The 19,423-nt window shown below is 41.2% G+C and overlaps 1 protein-coding gene across 1 annotated transcript in view; it reads right to left on the bottom strand.

Annotated features, from left to right (window-relative positions):
* Positions 1–19,423, bottom strand: part of lrba (LPS responsive beige-like anchor protein) — a 196,431-nt gene that overhangs the window by 83,382 nt on the left and 93,626 nt on the right. Inside the window, exons 36-37 of the mRNA XM_039799595.1 lie at positions 15,283–15,449; positions 273–397 (exon numbers count right to left, since the gene is read on the bottom strand). Coding sequence (XP_039655529.1) covers positions 273–397; positions 15,283–15,449 — 292 coding nt within the window. The remainder of the gene's footprint in view (positions 1–272; positions 398–15,282; positions 15,450–19,423) is intronic.

The following is a 19,423-nucleotide window of genomic DNA, read 5'->3' on the forward strand; positions in this document are numbered from 1 at the left end:
TCATCTCCTTCATAGCTCAGTTTAAAACTGAATTTGTGAGTGAAGCATGCTGCTAACACATTATTAGTCCAGCTTTGCATAATGGGGGTGAGAGTATGAAATTACCTTTGTGAAATTCAAATGAGGGTGCTATTTTACTGTGTCTTGTGGTACAATAAATCTTTTATTGCAACGGGAAGACTAATTTTTATTACCATGTACCTGGTGCTACCACCGAGTGAGTAAGAAAGGGAGTGCAAACAACAGGCTGGGACTCGGTGGATGGGACTGACCGTGTTCGGCCGCGGCTTTGAGAGCAGCCTCTGAGTGAGTGGATCCGTAGGGGTTCCTGATGAAGCGACGCCGCCGCCTTAAATCGTCCTCCCAGTAGTCCAGGCGCCAGAACTCCCTCGGCCGGCTGCAGCGAGACAGAGGTAGCACATGTGTTAGCAATTACCAGCCAGCATGGTATAGCAGCCCCGCATTAGCAGTCGGTCCGAGCAAGCATACATAAAGCCAGCATTGTGTTTGGTGTGTTTTTTTTTTTTTTTTTTTTTTTTTAACTCTCAGAATCACTCTTTAAAAACATTCACTTGTACACAAGTTTAGACCCCAAAATCATTGCACTTGACAACGACAGTATCTCCATCTCGGAGGATAAGGTGTTCCCTTTTTTATCTCTCTCTCTCTCTGAAGGTCAACTGAGCACTAAGTACATCACAGTGGAATGAGCATATGACAGCGTGATCATTTTCCACACACTTCTGTGGCACGTGCTTCCATTCTAGGCTCATTTGAAGCCCAGCAGGATACCTCTTGTCAGGACTCATGGCTACCAGGATAAGGAGAAGGCCATTACAAACACAGGGGAGGGGGTTGGATAGCATTACCAATATTAATCAATGTCTACAGCACCTATTTTTCTTTCCAATTTACATCTCCCTTTACCAGGCCCGGTCAGTAAATCATTCTGCTCTCAAGGAAAAGAAAGTGTTAACTTTTAATGAGTCACGGCCACATAGCCTTGTGCACGTACACTGTGTGCCTGTCTATCGTGAAATATCACTTCTATTTTTTGAAAGTGAGGTAATTAAAACAATCTAAAATATGTATCACCCATGGCTTGGGAGGCACAACAAAGCTTAAAGAAAATCATTTTTTTCTGATTCCATGAGCAATTGTTTCTTTTCCAGTTTAAAAGGGTTTTGGAATTTGAAGAACTTTTTAGTACAAAACAAAGCTGTTTGTGTGTCAATTAGGCGGCATGAATATCCATTTTCTTTATAATGTAAAAAAAAGCTCATGTGTTAATGATTAACAACTCAGGTGGGGAGAAAAAACATGCACTTGGGTCTTCCGTGAGACTAAATCCTGACTGTCGACTCAAGTCAAATAGTCATTTTCCTTGTACTAAATGTTCTCATGAGAAAATCACTTTTAGGAAATAAGAAAATCCTAGTCTAGGCTTGTCCTGGAGTTAGTTTTCTTGCTTTTTGTTCACCATGAGATGTTCCTAAAACCCACTGCAACAATTTACCACCATTTGATGAAATACTGTAAATCTCTGCAATTCTGCTGGTCTGTGTGAAAAGTGAAAATAAGACCGGCAGTATCTACGCCCAGGTAGGCGCAAAAAAAAAGCAGAAAAAAATAAAAATAAAAAAAAGTTCTAACGATACAAAATATTTCTAAACTAATAAAAACAAAACCATGACCAGGTTATTCAAAAGTGGCTGCAGTGTATCCTGTGAAGGTGTAGAAAGAAACAGTGTATGGTTTCAGTGGCATAAACTATGACGGGGGAACCCCAGCATACTTTATGTGATCTACTCTGGCCGGGGGCTCCTCACAAATCTTCAGTCCAACACCAATGATCACACTGGGGCCTCTAAAAGGGAAAGGAGCTTTATGCAAGAAAATAAATACAATTTCAAAGTGGGTCCCTTAAAACCCTGTATGTCCTAGCTAATGAAAACCATTGATTATTTGATTTATCTTAACAAAACGGAAAAAGAACCCATCTCAAAAGACTGGATGACGAGTGGAGAGTGGCTGCTGCTCATATCTTAAGTCTGGATGTAAATTCAGGGCAGAGATGACAGCCATAGAGTTAGATATGAGAAGAGGTTTGTGAAATGTATAAAATGGTCTAAATGGGAATGAAGATTTGGTATAGACAGAGCAGTGAGACAGAGAGAGAGAGAGACAGAGAAAGACCGAGCGAGAGCGAGAGTGTGTGTGTATGTGTGTGCAGAATGCAAGTTGGACAGACACAAGGGACGCGGGCCTGTGCAGCACCAGATTTCTCGCCAGTGACAAAGACCCTGCTCCATGTTTGCATGCGATAGTCTCTGAACGCAAATGGCCACTTCATCATCCTGCCTGCAACGGTATTCATCTATGAAAATAATTATCAAGGTTGTGCATGGCGCGAGTCTCGAATCAAACCACCTCTGCCAGTCATATTAATCCAGCGCTCCATGAACAGGCGACAATGGAAGTCCTAATGATGGGGTGCTGGAAGAGGTGGACGCACGATGAAAGATACTTCGTCATCAATCCCCAATGAGGGCGCCGCCGTAACAAGAATGGAGAAGTACAGCGCTATGCAACCCCCATGCCACACACTGAGTATGTTTCCACAAAGATGATAAATTATTCAGCGCTCATCCATTCTGCTAGGGCATCCTTGGCAGAATTTACCGAAGCGCCATTCTTCAAAATAACAACAATTAAAATAACAAAGGGCCAGCGTTGCTGTGGATCGCGCCAACCACTTGTGTAATTAGTAATTACTTCGGTCTTAAAAAGGTGTCTGGAAGGGCCGGCTCGTTAAGCCTGAAGTGACTGTTGTCTGATGATGAAAGTGGGGTAGAGACAATCTGACGGAGGCAGAGCGTGTCCTTTCAAATCTGGCCAAAACTTAGATGTATAACACAGCAAGCCTTACACGCGCAAGCCCTGAGTTTGTGTGTACTAAAGAGAATTTGTTGAGCCATACCAAGCCTTTCTAATGTAGACCACATTGGCTACTGATGAAACAGAGTCCGGAGGAGTTTTATGGGTAGTAGTAAATAGTAATTACCTTCTTTTCTTTTCTCTTTTTTTTCCAAACATCTTCTGGATGCTCTTCAGGGCTCTGGAGTTGTAAATTTGAGCAAGTTTACCAACAGAGAGCCCGAATGGGAAAGCTCAAGTTTCCCCTTTTATGTGGCCCTGATGCTCTCTCCCTAATCAGTTAACAAAACAGTTATGCCTTCAATGTAATAAACTCAAACACAAACCATCAACACGCTGCAAGGAGATACTTTACTGGTGCGCTCTTTAAGATTTCAATTGCGCTATTAAATTGTCCTTTTGCATCAAAACAGAGCCGGCGTCCAAGTAGATCTGGCATGGTTAGGTGACATGCAAAACAAACGGTTTAATTGTGACGCGTGTTCAGTATGAGAGCTGGTTCACGATTAATGAAATGCTTATTTTGAAAGTGGAGGGCCAAGTGAACCACATGAACGATGTCCTCTACAATAAACGATGGCCTGAAACATGGGTGCCGGTTTTCCAAGTGACAAGCGAGACGCACGTTTATTTACAAGAATGTATAAATGCCAGTATGATGACAGCTGATGACTGAAATCCCTTTATTTAAAAACATAACTAGCGTTTCTCCAAGTACTAATCAATAAAAGGTCTATAATACAGATAGTTCGTCAAAATGCTATTGTTACAATTTCAACCAAATTAAAAGAGCTTTAGAAAGACATATCTATTTTTCTGTTTTTATACATTAATCTTATACACGAGTCTGGATATTTTTTTCTTTCCTTTGTTGTATTGACTAATACACTTCCCTGCTGCACCAACCCCATTTCCCTCGGGGGGTACTGAGGTTTAATCTTATCCTTAATATAATACTAATCTGGCATTAAGAAACCCTAAAATAAACAATCCCAATTCACTTGCAAGTAACCTCTGTTAATCATGATATATTATTGGGATTATCGGCCAGTTTAAACATGTTAATAGATTCTGTCTGCAGGTCCTGAAAGTTTGATAGCACTGCTATTTCTATGGCACGATTGTTCGTTTGCTGACAGGGACAAATGACTGCCATCCATCAAGATTCAATCAGACCGCGTTGTTTCGGAGACGGATGCATCACAGCGTTTTCACCACTTCCAGTTTTAAAAAGTTTCTTTTGCTTTCAAACGGACACTAGAAACAGAGATAATAGAACAAGAAAGGCATCAAATTCCCTTCCTGATTAATTTTATATTATTTCATTTGAATTCGGCTTTTTGGGAAAGGTAGAATTTACCTTGGATGAATATGGAGAGGTAAAGAACATATTACAATTTTTTTGCATGGGTTCATATTCAAAGCATTTGATGTTATGTAAATGATAACATGACCTTTATCATAGCAAGCAGGACAAGCAGAGTGAATATGCTTTCATATATCACCACAAGCGACTGCACTTTGGCACAAACAGTCATTCATAACCTTTCTGCTAAATTAATTTGGGTACAGTCAATGAGCCCGCACATGCAGAAGACATTTCTCTCCTTGCTTATTTTATATTAATGCCAGTTCCTATTGGCAGCCCTCAAATTGCTCAAACATTGCTGCTACCCCTAAGATCATTTTGCTTTGATTTGCATAAACCATGTGTTTAGAAGAAACGGGAGAGCGGGAATAGATTGAGGATTTGTCATGTTGAGGACTGGTTGCTTGAGCACTGGCTCTTTGTCAAACGTTGGCAGGGATCACATCGATGGTATCTCCAGACTCAAATTAAAATGAAACAGGACCAAATACCTTCCCACTGAAATTGTTTGGCATGATTAAGTCTTGCCGAAGTGATTTTCTACATGTGCATTAATGCTTATCCTTCCCACCCCAATGAGGTTTACAGGAGACCATCTACATGTGTGTATATGTTAATTCACCTCAGCTAATGTTGTTTACAAGATTTACCAGAGGTAATGTTCAGGTCACAGACCCAGCAACATTTCCATTTTATCACTTTGAATGTCCACATGTAATTTTGCCCATCCTTATTATTAATAACAGGATCAGGTCATTTAATTTCTCTATTTTCGAATTTAAATATTGTAATCCAACACTACACCAGATCTGTGATGAAGTATTTGTAAAAACATATTTAATATAAAAAAAGAAGAAAAAAAAGAGTATGCACTTGATTGGAGAGAAGAAAATAAATGAAAACTGAAAATGTGAATCCTACATGAGCCGAGGAATTCAATCCCACTGAAACAAAGTCCAAGCATCTTGTTAACTCCCTTTTCACTGAATTTGTTGCTAACACACAACAGTGCATGCACTCATTACCAAGGCAACATAAGCACCTACCACTCCTCCCAATTAACTCCAATTTATCCAAGAGCTTTCAAAAAGCGATCTGAGAAAAAAAAGGAGCGACTGATATTGCATCTCTGCAACATCACCGGCTTGTGAGGATCAAAGTAGTCCCATGGGTGGGAGGCAAAAGGCTTCAGACTCCCCACAATGCAGTGCAGCCAAATGAAATAATGCAAATCGAGCCCTAATTACCACCAGCTTAGTGCACAGCGTCCAATTAGCAGCAATTACACTCAGTGTAAATTCACCAACAAAAAGCCAGACAATTGCACACTAATTATATCAGATTTCATGGGAGGTAAAAGGGAAAGTGTTCCGTTTAGTAAGGTAGTAAATATTGACCAAAGACGGGAATGTTTAACATGACGTAACGTGCGGTGAAAAAGCATTTTTCAATAAAATCAAAAATGTTGCACTTGATTTTATTGTTTAATGTTAAAATAGCTTCACGGTTTGCCTTATTAAAATTATCTAAGCATCAACTGCATAACAAATAGTGTCTGCAGACCTCCCCTGCTACATCGCTGAAGTGGTACCATCTGTATTTTTGATGAAGGGTCACATTTTTCCTGTGATTTTGACAACATGCATTTAAGGCCATTTATCACCACTACTGCGAGGTAATGAGGGCATCCACTGGACCGGAGTTGCATAATTCTGCCATTACTGGCCCATTGTAATAATCTTCTGACCTCTAGCTTTCAGAGCTGATCTTGAATGGCGTGACAAATCTGAACACATAGCCAACGTTTCCAACACACCCCAAAAGAAAAACACAGTGGAGAAGCTCAAGGTCAGCTGAGACTGGTAAGGTCTAAGAAGTTTTTTTTTTTTTTTTTAAGTTCACATTTAAAACACAAATATGAGTCCATGTTTATACCTCAAACACCAATACCAGTAAGGGGTCTTGCAGGAAAAAACAATCATTCTGAAACACCCAATTTTAAACTTTTTTTTTTTTTTTTTTAAAGCAAAACATCATAAATTCGACCTTAGTTTAAGATTTTAAACTAGACAAAATTGAAAAAAAAAATTGAACTTCTCTTGCTTGTTAGGTAAGGAGTATGCTGATCATTTATTAAACAATAAAACAATCTCTCTTGAACTCTGTATAGCAGTCTGTTGTGTGTCCTGCTTCGGCGTGATGCAGGGCTCGGCAATCTCATCTAGCGAGGCTGTCTGCTATTCATGAGCACCTCCTCCCCTCTCTCCATCATACGGCTGTGTCCATTATACAGCACTTATAGCACAGTGTGTGTGTGCGCCTGTGTGTGTGTCAAGTGCAGCGACTCCATTGCAAGGTGACTGAGACGATCAAATCAACAGAAGTCTGACTAACTGTAACGGCCATGTAGTTATCTCTTCATTCGAGAAAGTCATCTAACAGAAAAAGCATTGGATGGAAGTCTTGGATTTTAAATACTACATTTTTTTTTCAGCGATTTATTATTATTGCTCATATTGGTAATTTTGTTCAGTTTTATATTGCTTCACACTGCATTAACTTCTGACAGTATACTGTACCTTAGCCAGAGTTTTAGCATGGTCACATTGTTTTACACGGCTCATAAGATAATTAGACTTTCTGTAGAAATAGCCCATACTACATTAATTATTTTCGTTTTCTATTTCTAAAATCTTTCAAGTGTGTTAATCTATAAATGTTGCAACTGCTAAAACACAAAATCACTCCTGAATGAATAAATCTGTCCCTCCATCTCTAATCAATATCAGTCCTTTACATCACAAATCGCCCGTGGTCTGATCCTCTTAAGGTGGTGCTGAATTTGAACTCAGACCCAGGGATGGGGGTGTAAAGTAAATCTACAGCAAGAATACAAGCTGAAGATCTACGAGTAAAGGGTGATCCTCAGTCTTCCGCTCTCTACACCGAGACGTTGGGATTTTATGTGGCCTTTTTCCGGCTTTAGTTGAAAGAGCTGGATTCTAAAGATAAAGGCAATTTTTTGGCAAATGGTGAGAGTAGCAAAATGAATGACCTGCTAGTACCATGGTGTAATTACAGTGGCTGCAAGCATACCAATCTATCACGACGGGGAAACGACACACGCTGCAACGGGGTTAGTCAAAGGAGATAGCCTTTGACTAACTACTGGCCTCGGACAATCGATACTCTGCAGATATTGCATCCAGGGAGAAAGAAGGGGGGGGGAAAAAAGCCCTAAAAACTTCCCAAATGGCTTTTCATTCAGATATTGATCAGCACCCTTTTATCATGACCTTGCTCCACCAAGGCCATATACTTTCTTAAGGGTATATGAAACTCATAAATCTGAGAGTTGCTACAGAGTCACACTGGGCTGCGAGCAGCGAGGCAGGATGGTGTAATTGGTCTTTCTGGGATGGCGGCCCTCTTTCATACTTCATAACAAGGATTCCATTACATTTCTGAGCTGCTAGGAAGAGGACGAACAATACTGATGGCCTTAAAAAAAAAAAAAAAGAAAGAAAGAAGCGGGTGTAAAAGATGTAAATGGATTTGGGTAAATTGGTTTAACTGAAAACCTCTTGCGGATTCTCACCTCCAGTTGTGGCCACTGTCGCTGTGCATACAGTCTATGTAGTGACACAGTGATTCACAACCGGGGATAATTGTACCTCAGAGGGTGTTTTCTGCCGCTGCTAAGGCTACGTGGAAGGTTTGGAGAGAAGCTCCGCTAATTTGAATTGGTTTTATTTGAAATAAAAATGATCTGGTAAAAAATGTATTTCATATATATTTTTATATATCTCATATGTTTAATGAGGAAAATAAAAACAAATAGAATTACAAATTAATGTGACGCTGATCTTAAGTTTAGTTATGGTCACAATGACCAATAAACCAACAGCTGTGTGCACAGCACACACTTTAAACTGTAGAAATGAAGATATAAAAGTTAGATAAATGTCCATCCTTCTACTACTACAAGTGGTGAACATGCAAACTTGACCAGATCTACTGGGGGGAAAAAAAAGAAAAATGTAGACAGAGTCTTCACAACAAGGATCACTGTTTTGTATCAAAACAAGCTCCTCTGGTGAATAATGAATTGTGATAACTATGTGATATCTATGCATTATGAGAGAAAGCATTGCATCATTTCCACAATAACGATTAAAAAAAAAGCACCAGTTTTAATGAAACCATTTACCTTTTTCTTGTCATTTTAAATGATCCACCGAGCGTAATCTTTTGAGTCTGGGTCTACACTGCAACACTTAACCATGCTAACATATGGACATCATCAGCTGTTAATATGTTACACCATGACACTTTGTTACTATTCCTTACAGCCCCAGCCACTGTACTGTATATACAGTTGAGGTAAATGTTATCATTAAGGCTATATTCTAATTCATATCCATGATCCAGACTGCACGGTAGAGCCTTCGTGGCACGTTATTTTATGTAACTAATGGAACGCAAGTCTGTCAAACTTGAACAGTCTCCCCAGAGATTTAGGGAACATCCTTTTTGTCCCCATCACAGCTTTTCTGTCCCAGACACGTGTCACTGTGCATGATTAATGCGGTGGAGGGTTTCACGTTAAACCCGTTTAAGGACTTTGGTGTTGGAGATCCCTGCGTGATGCGACGAGTCTCGTTTAAAAAAAAGATTACCATAACTGAAGGCAGGCTCGCATCGCTTCGCGTAGTATGTTTATGCTATATGTTTATGACTGTATCAAGGCAGATGGATGACTATAACTCGAGCCCCAGCTAATTGGTTTTGAAGTAGTCGGGACCCGGACTAAAAGGAAACAACTGTCTCGGCCTCGGATGAGACGGGAGGTGTGGACTGCTACAGCTGCCACTGCTCAGCACATCAGGTCATGTTTGTGTTTAGACTGCAAGTATTTATAAGCAAACCAAAAGCTATTATCAGTTATTAATGACCAGTTATGTACGGTACAAAGCAATGGACTTGTTTCAATGTAAAGAAGGGCTCATTTCAGAGATTATCTACTGTGGATGCCCTTTAACTGCGACCCGGACTGAATTTTGGTAAAATATCAAATACATATGTTAGTGTAAAAAAACAAAAAAGGCTTAGCTACAAAGATTAGAATACAAATAATCAATTGCTAGAAAGGTAGAGTGCAGAAATCAGTCCAATTGGAAACCGTAGTGTATAAATCTGAAACAGGAAAGATTGGGGATCCAGCTACGGAGTTTATTATATTCCCAAATACAACACAAGGCAAAACTGATAGTCCGATAAGTCAGCAGCTGCAGAGTTTTCCATCCAGCAAACAAGACACACTCTCAGCCTTTTACATACAGATTTGTGCAATCACTCATTGCTTTGGTTTAGTGTATACTGCAGCTAGAGGAAAGGATGTGGGGGAAAAAATGCCCGTCTTGTCTTTGTCTCCATCTTAACTTTTGATGCTTCAGTAACAAATGCCTCTCTCTTATCCTCCGTTCCATCCATCTCCCTCTTTCTCCCTCTCTCTCTCTCTCTCTCCGTCGGTCTTCCTGCCCCTCTCGTGTCATGCATTTCCGAGAGTCAGTGTACTCTAAACAGTTATGTTCTTGTTTCCTATGGTTATAACTTCGCTGACGTGCTGGAGTCCCATTTCCTTTTTCAGCTCTGCGTGCACAGTACCAGCGCAGCCCTAATGTACAGTGTGTCCATAAAACATGCACGCAAGGCAATGCAGACATTGTGCAGACCTCGGCTTTAACACATGCATTACATTCAGTATTATGTATCATAATTGTGATTTAAGTCTGGAATGAAAGCATACAAGTAGAGATGAATCGGGCTGCCGCAGTTTCTCATGCAATCATTTATTTAAATAAAAAAAGAAGAAGCAGCTTTGTGATCATGAATGTCCTCACTGTAGTAAGCATAACTCCACGGCACGTTCTGAGCATAATAACAATGATTACTTGGGAGGATGGTACAGTGGCAATCCAAGAGGAGTGGGACAAATCTAACAAGGCATGTTATGATTACAGGACAATGAGCAGTAGTGCTGTAATTGTATGGTTAATTCATTGATTAGTTGATAAGCCGAACATTCATTTAATTAAATAATTAAAAGGCCCTTCAAAGCTACTGTACCAACTTCCTAAGGTGAGTGATCGATAAAAAAAATGAATGCCATAATGTTGCTTATTTCAACTGAGAGATTCCTGTATTTGTTGTCTGAAGTGTACACGTGCTTCTAAGTTGGAGAAAGCCATGTCATGTATTGCAGTGCACCAATCACAATTTAGGAATATCTGAATCGGATTACAGTTGAGGATTTTGTTTGATTATGTTGCCGGGGAGATGCCACTCAAATCTGACCAAAACGACATTGATTAAATGGGTTTTTGAGTTTTAAGTTCTTAATCAAGAAGAACTAAGGATGTGTGTTTTTTAATCCAAACATTTTGACTTTATTTATATTATTTATTTTGACTAAGATTTAAAAAAAACGTTTGGGTCTAGTGGTGGCCAGGTTGGTTCAGTGGTGGAGCAGGCGCACATATACTGAGAGGTTTATGCCAGGGTTCAAATCCGACCTGTGACTAATTTCCTGCATGTCTTCCCCCTCTCTTTCCCCTTTCTCACCTAGCTGTCCTGTCAAAAACAAAAAGGTGGAAAAGCCCAAAAGAATAATCTTAAAAGAAATTAAATAAAACATGTTTGGATCTTTAATAACAAATTCCATCAAGGAAAAATGCCAAACACCAGCTGGTTCCAGGTTTTGAAATGTGAGGATTTGCTGCCTCTTTGTTTTACATCACCAAAAATGTAATGTCTTTGGGCATTGTACTGTCAGGCATAACAAGCAATTTGAAGATGATAGATGTTAAGGTGGCATTTATTTTTGTATTTTTTTTACCATTTTGTGATACTTAACAGACTAAACCATAAATCCATTAAACGTAAAAGCAACGCAAAGATTACCTGATAGAGAAAACAATAGTTCGTTGTGATTATAATCGGAAGCACATACAGGTTAGTATTGGTGCATGAAGAAGAGAGTAGGTTCTGGAGAAGGGATATAGTAAATGCTCTGCGCCTGGTCTTTTTATGCATCACATGATATGTGCTGTAGAGCTAAAATGATTAGTCGAATAATCGATTAGTCGATTGAAAGAAGATTAACTAAAAACTATTTTGTAAACTGATTGTGTCATTAACCCTCACTGGTTCCAGCTTCCTTAATATGATATGTGATTATCGTCGTCTCTTCTCTGGTTTGTATTATTGTGAATTAAATAATTACAGTCTTTGGACTGTTGATAAGACAAAGCAAGCTCTTTGTAGATATTGTGACGTTGTGTTGTGGGGAAATTGTGATGAGCATTTTTCACCATTTTTCACCATTTTATAACATTTTACAACCTAAACAATAAATAAAAAAATAAAAATCTAAAATAAAGATGAATGAAAACAAGTTAGTTGCAGCCTTGGCAACAGATAATGTACATAATATTTGCTCTACACTGTTTATGCATTACACACAACGCTGTATGTCTAATGGGGATACTTTTTACTGTAAATCAAATTATAAATCCTTTATTTAAAGAGAACAAAACAAAAAACTCAAGTGGTAAGACAAAACCCTCCTCGGTATATTGGGTAGACACCATTTCACACCATCTTCTGGATCATTAGTGGATGAGTGTGAACGTTCTGCTCCGGCTTCTTTCCCTCAATAGTGCGCTGGTGAAATGACATAGCACAAGATAAAATAGTAATGCTAATATCAATAGTTTGTCCATTACAGGTCAGCTAACTGTCCAGCGGAACAGTTACAAAGCTGTTCCTTTTCGATCTCACAAGGTCGATCAATACGGGGGCATACTGTTTCAATTTTGCCGGCATTGATTTTCTCTATAACACTCCAACCCCAAAGCATTCGTCTTTCTGAGGGAAGGAAGATTTGATTTACTGAAGAAAAATTGGAGTGCACATCACAAAGATTTTTTGCCGGGCGGGAGGGTGACATGCCAAAAGATGGATGTCCCTTGGCTGGGAAGCCTCTAGCCTAAGGGCGTCCATTAAGGCAGTGGTGCTGCAGAAAATGAGCTGCTTATATGAGGGAGGAGGAGCAGAGGGAGAGGAGTTGGTGTTCGAGGTGTGTGTGTGTGTGTGTGTGTGTGTGTGTGTGTGTGTGTGTGTGTGTGTGTGTGTGTGTGTGTGTGTGTGTGTGTGTGTGTGTGAGGGGGGGGGGACTAGCTGTAAGTTAGGATTGTTGGAATAAAAAAGGATGCTGATGCATGCTTAAAAAGGAAAGCATAAGACAACACAGGAAAACAGCAAATGCCAGGGTGTACACCTAAACCTCTGCATTCTTGAGTAATCCATTTGCCTCAAACAGAGTGTCTACATCGGTAGATTGTCAACAGCAGCTTTGCATAAAAAGTGTGCACGCTGCCTCTATGCCACACTTCAACCTTTTTTCAGCTGCAGCAACCTTCCTTTTATTTCCCCCCCGCTTCCTGCATCCAGAGTGAATTTCCATGGTACATTAGTCAGCCTATTAGAATGCAATAAAGAGAAGGTATGAGAAGGGGGGGAAAAAAAGAGGAGAGTAGTGCGAGTCCCCAGAGACGGTGAGTTGGCGTTCTCCATCATCTGCCCTGATCTCCCCTCTCTGTCCGTCGACTGTGTCTAGGTGTCATATACATGAAAGATGATTCCTGACCCAAATAAACACTGCAGCAGTCTGGATGCTCAGTGGACCCAAGCTCAAAGAAAGGGCGGGATCGGGGGGTGGGTGATGAGGAGTGAAAAATAATGACATCTGCCAGTTGTTTCATTTGTGGCTATCTTGCTAGCTGTTCATTTACCTTTTTTTTTTTCCCCCTTTCTTAAAAAGACAGCAGACTGGCATGTTGTACACCTGAGTCTCAAGGCACTGGGACAGAAGCGTATGGATGAACAGGTAGTCGCCCTGTCTGTCTGGCTGTGGATCTGGCTGTGTCTTGACACTAGATGACAGACAAGGGCACAAAAACGATAGGTACTGCCTCTGTCTGGTGGAAGGAATCCTCCCTGGACCCCCGGTGATACAACTGAAGGAGATAGCGAAACAAGAAAGAGCAAAGGACAAGGAGTGGGGAGAAAAGAAATTGTATGTCTCGACGAAGCGAAAGGAAGAGAGAGAGAGAACCGCAGACGAAGCAGGGGAATGGAAAAGTGGAAAATCACCTAACACCTTTTTTCTCCAGAGGCCGGGGCCGCTGTAAGCTGGATATTAAGACACAAATTGCATTCAGGCGGGTCACACTATGTCAGAAGATATTAGATGCCTGCCGTGAGGAAACAACAATTCCCATCAGCTTGTGAGAAAATAATATTTTCATTTTCAGACTCTTTATTGAATGGAAACTTTGGGGAATACATTTTTATGGCGTGTGAGCAGGCAGGCTTGGATTTTACACCCGAGGAACAAAAGGTCGTAATCATAGCTGCGTATTGTCTTGGTGTTCCTGGATCTCATATTCAGAGCTGAAATAAAAAGGTTGCGGATTTCATTGTGCGTTTCCGTCCTTCCCCTCCCGTTAGTATTAACATGCAGGGATGTTGGCGCACCACCGTTTTGTTGCATTCCTGGAATTAGGTAACGAACATCCCTTACATTAGAACGCCTGGCCCTGCAGGTATGCAGGTGTGTTTGTGAGATTATTTTTTTTCCTTCTTTTATTTGTTCTTTTTCTGGGTTTTGCAGCACCAGATGTTTCCCCTATGCCCGCATACCACGAGCTCTGGTGCGACCACCTGACCTTCACAGTAATTGACCAAAAATATTGATGTAATGGCACAGGACTGATTGTGATTTATTAAAAGAGCGCTGCACTCCAAGGCCCAGTGCCAATGGCTCCCTGCGCCCATCGGCAGCCATTAGGAAAACCATCAATAGCGCAGCGGCATAAAGGGCCAGTAATGGGAGACTTTTCTGGCCAGGGCTCGTAGAACACAATCTCCATAGTAAATAGCCTTGTGTGAGTACATATGGAGAGTAATAGAAAGAAAGAGATGGAAAGAGACGCAAAGGGAGGAAGAGGGTGTCAAGGAAAGAAAGATATGACAAATAATACACCGCATCCGGATATAAGAGAAGAAAAAAAAAGAGAAAAGGGAAACAAAAGGCAGCCAGAGATAGATTCCTGATCCAATAGCAAACTAACCCTCGCCAGACGAGTCTCTGGAGAGTTGGTTCAGCCTAACAAGCGTGAGCCAGCGGCCGTCTCTCCAGCTCACCATTACACACTACCTGCACAAACAGCCATCATTAGGGAATCGCTGCATTGGATTCTGCTGCCTGTTTCGGCGAAACAAACACAGAGGATAGGGTTCTTCTGTGCTTAATGGGAGCGGAGCTGTTTAAATGGCTTTCATCTCTCTCTCTCTCTCAATGCATCATTCAACCCACAGCTGACATTTTCACCTTTGCAAATCTAATTTAATCAAAGCCATGAGTATTGGGGGATGAGAAGGATTATGATGAGATTAAAACCATTACAGTGGTTGGAATAATTTTCAAGGCTGTGAAAATGACATGCTATGAACACGGTTCATAAAAACAACCAAAACAGGTGCATCCTCTTTATTAAAGGCTTTTTTCTATACAATGCCCACTTATTGTCTGTAAAATATCCTGGCATGCGGGGAACACAACATAATTGTGATAAAATATAGAATCAAAAAGGAGTATTTGTCTTGTTTACATTTACAAAACAATATAGACACAAACAACTGGAAATGGACAAAGAATAGATTAAACCTGTACATAAAATGCTTTATTTGTGTGTATGTGTGAAGCAGTGTGACAGAGTTGAGAAAACCTCAACAGCACCACAAAATTCCCCCCACCATTACCATAAATTGTTAAATTTCCATAATGATCTTACTTTAAAATGAATTTAAGAATGTAAAAAACGTCCAGAAAGAGCACGGTTTTGTTTTACCTTATGGAAGAGCTTCCCCAGGCTCCATGTTTGTCAGTCAGGATGTTGACGATCTTCTGGATGAGCTGTGTGGCTGTCACATGGTCGCGGTACTTGGCTGCTCGGATCAGGTGGTCACACATTTTCTCCTCATCTCGCTTCTCCGCTGCGTACTGAGCACAGTTTGACTGGGAAGGAAAGAGAAAAGATTTATTATACATTCTGTAAGTAAAGGCATTACGAGTGTGTGCACGGCAAAGACATGCACAAATGTGTCAAGAAGAGACTGAATTACACAGCATATAATATTATAATTTGGGCTCGTAACTTGTGGAACATATATGGCAGGTCTATAGGAAGGTACCACACAGTCACAGTGTTTTCACATATAGAAACTCTACTCTTACTCGGGAGTAGAACCAAATGAAAAGCATAGGGTCATTTCTGTCCTCGTGTCATGTTGATTAATAACAGTGGACACGTATTTACTAATGCCCTCCGGCACACCAAATCACACGATACCCACAATGCACAGGGAGGACATTTTTCTCTGTCGGAATTTGTTATCAGAATGGGCCTTTGAACTTTGCGGCGATGTGAAAAGTAAAACACCTTCTGAGACTAACAGCTATAATTCAAAACAGTGTTTTGATTTCCAATTTCAGTTTCAGAATCAATTTCAATTGCAAACTCATGTTACGCTCATGGCTTACTTTGAAAGCATTGTTTCAAAGAGATATTCTTATTGAAGGTGAGCATAAAAAAAAAGGGACGGGGGAGATCATGTGCTATGTATATGTGAATGTATAGTAAGGCTAGCCATACAGATCATCAGGCTTGCATGGGTGCTTTTCTATTTTCCTCTGCATGCTCTCAGAAAAGCAACTAAGGCAAATGGCTGCGGTATTAAGAACAAAAGCTCATTCAATTATTAATGTTATATTACTCCACTTATTAAATTAACCTTAAACTAACCCATTGGTATTAACCCAGATGCATGGCTGAACAAATGCAACCTGCTTTCCCAAAGTTACCAGTAAAGTGCTTTATAATGGGTCCTCCTCTTCAATTTGAACAAGAACATTTCATATCTGACAGAAAATCTATAGGTATAAATCAAATTAGAGGGGCTTTTCTGCAGGCTGCTGGGCCTTAATTATCAATCTATGTCTCTTTGTGTGGCATTAAAGTAGGCCTTGACCTTCCAGAAAGATGACCTGGGAAATAGCAAAATAAAGGGAGTACAGAAAAGAAATTTGTTTCAAATTTTTAACCAGAGAATGCTGTGTGTGTGTGTGTGCGTGCGTGTGTGCATGGCATGCCCATTAATCTTGATCAGTGGCACTGAAGGCAAGCAGGAATTGGGACAAGCTAAAAAGCTGGACCAAAGGAAGGGGCTAAGAAGATGGTGTTCAAAATGCTACAATTCTAGTTACGCTCAGCATCAAATTATTGCATATGACGGCGTATATTATACTTTCAACAGAAAACAATGCTACTCTTGGACAACAGAGAAAGCCATCCCATTTATACATGATTATAGAAATAATCAATTTTGCCAAAACAAATGGTTATGTGGCTTGCCGTCCTTTGAACAGATTTAAGTAGCAGGCCTATAAAGTCCATTTCCATCTGCCCCTTTCCGAAACATGTAAAGTCTGCCGTACTAATCAACAGTGCTGGGTTCAAACTCATAACCATAAACAAACACTTCATCACCTGTGTGTCGAGCCTGCCCAAACACCCAAACCCTCCATGCTGTAATGGGATTTTCTCATATCCGAAGCCAAAGTCGACTACAGGAGAAAAGCCCAAATTCACAGACTCACCCCTAAAATAACAACCAAAAAAGTTGAACACATCAGTAGTGCCATTAAAACCCAACGTTGGGTTTGCTTGTAAGTGGAAAAGACAAGTCACTGTTAATTCCCGGGGTCATTCCGTTGATGTGAAGTCAGAGAATATGGCGGGGTATTATGAAGGACTTATTATGTTATGTTATTATGAAGGTTAAAGCGAATAACTAAATCTCCCAGTTGGCACCATCCTGAATTCACTTCCATCCAGGTCCGCTGACAGGATAGAGGGCAGAAACTAAAAAGGAGCATTTGGGGTATTTTCAAAACAAACTGTGCTTTCTTTCCTTTCAAGGAATGTTGAGGAAACATAAGAAGTAAATTAAAAAGTATCTGTTCCCATTTCCAAATAGAAACATGCCTCTTTTGGAGCGACTGAAGCGGTCAGTGTGCATATTTTGACAAGAACACAACCTTAAAAAGACATGCTCAGAGACAAGCACTTCCATTTACCTTTGGAAGTTAAGAGTGCCGCTGAAGGAAAGGGACGGCAGAGTCTAAGCCTCCGTTAGCTTCCTACCCAGACAGCCACCAGGGCACAACTTGCTGGCAGCGAGACCGTTATGACTTGCGACACTGTAATCATGGGCAGCGCCTTCCATTACATGGCCTGGCTGACAGGGTCGCCCGGCGTTAGTGCCTGGCTCTGCCGGAGGAGACAGCTTGGTGAAGACGAAATGATAATGGCTGGCATTAATCGAGTCAATTACACTGAGTCGTGTCTCCCACAATTCATCAACAGTTCAAATAAATAACTATGGATGTGTGTGTTGGAGTTTGGGGAGGAAATGGGCTGCTGGGCAAGTGACTGGGGGGGCGGGGGCGGTGGTGGAAAGAACAGTAATCATCTCGAAAATCACATAATGGCAGAAAATGGCAACACGCACATACAGACACAAAGCGTTGAAACGCGTGCATTTTAAAATCACATTACTGAACCTCTTCTTGAGCCAGAAAATAGAACGCAGGTCGGATTTTTGTTGCTCAAGATTGTTATCCCTGCCACTCGCTCATGTTTTCGCTGTGCTGATTGTACAAATAATAAGCCGGGGAAACGAGGAGATGAGTTTCACACTGGTGGTGGTGGCGGTGGTGTTGTAACCGTGTCAGCCTTATCTAAATGCTGTAGTTGTTGTCAGATGATGCCTGGGCTCCCCTCCGCCTCTCCCTCGCTGGGTTGAGAGGGTTAACCAGTATAATAGGCTGGAGAGAGGAGGCTCATTACAAGATATCAGCCCTATGTTTATCAATTAGAGTGACAGAGAAAGGTCTGGTGGTGTTGCCGTGCCACAGTGAGCCTTCAACACGCCGGCTGACAAAACCAGGGTCTCCGCGTTCTGTTGGAGGACAGGAGGAAGAAACAAAAACCAGCAGAGATGTTATTAAAGCGCTTGATTTGCAATCTCTTGACACTGGTGGCACATCAGGGCTTACACACTCTCCAAGGCTGGGCTATCGCTCTGCGCGAATCTCCAATTTCTCCCATCCGTCGACAAGTTGTCCCAGAGGGTTTCATTTACAAACGGGCAGAGAAACTGTCCAGAGGAAGGCGAGACATCAGGCTTGTCCTTGTCTGGTATCAAAGAATGCAAATGTACTACAAATAAATTCCTCCTGGAACACAATGGAGGTCTAGGGAGACAAGAGGATGAAATGAGAAAGGAGGATGGGGGAGGTTGCTAAACAACAGTAGATGCTGAACCAGTCCACCAATTGGTTTCAAAGAGATTCTCTTGCACTTGATCTCTTGGCCTCGACTTTTTTTAAATTGCAACATAAAATGTCACCAGGGGAATTCAGACAATGGGCTCGGGATGAAACGAGTGAAAGGAAGAGGAGGCGGAGAAAAATGAGGGCTTAAAAGTACAATGGCGAACAAAAGTCACCAAATGACAATGCTTGACAGCCACTTCAATTCTGAAATGATGCCCCTGTCATGCCGCGCTCCCAAGTATTGATTTTTTTTTTCCCTTCTCTTGGCGCACAGGAGGGGGAAAAAAAATAATCTAATCCAGTAGAAACAGATCCCTGCTGCTGGCACCGGCCCATTGCTAGCGGCCATCAAGGTTAACGCAGGCGCAACACTTATCAAAGTATCTTCCTCCCCCCCCCTTCTGCTCCTCCCCTCACACTGTCTGCGGATGATCTTTAATGAACTGGTCACCATGCTCAGCTGGCAGCCTCTTCATCTCTTCTACCCAGAAATCTCTCGCCTCTGCAAACCGCGCCCTCCTCTCGCTACATCAGTCTGCGTCGCTGCCATCTTTTCACGATGACTCCGGCTCGGCTTCAAGGTCATGCCACGT

This window comes from Perca fluviatilis, chromosome 1 (assembly GCF_010015445.1).
Source record: "Perca fluviatilis chromosome 1, GENO_Pfluv_1.0, whole genome shotgun sequence".
Lineage (NCBI taxonomy): Eukaryota > Metazoa > Chordata > Actinopteri > Perciformes > Percidae > Perca > Perca fluviatilis.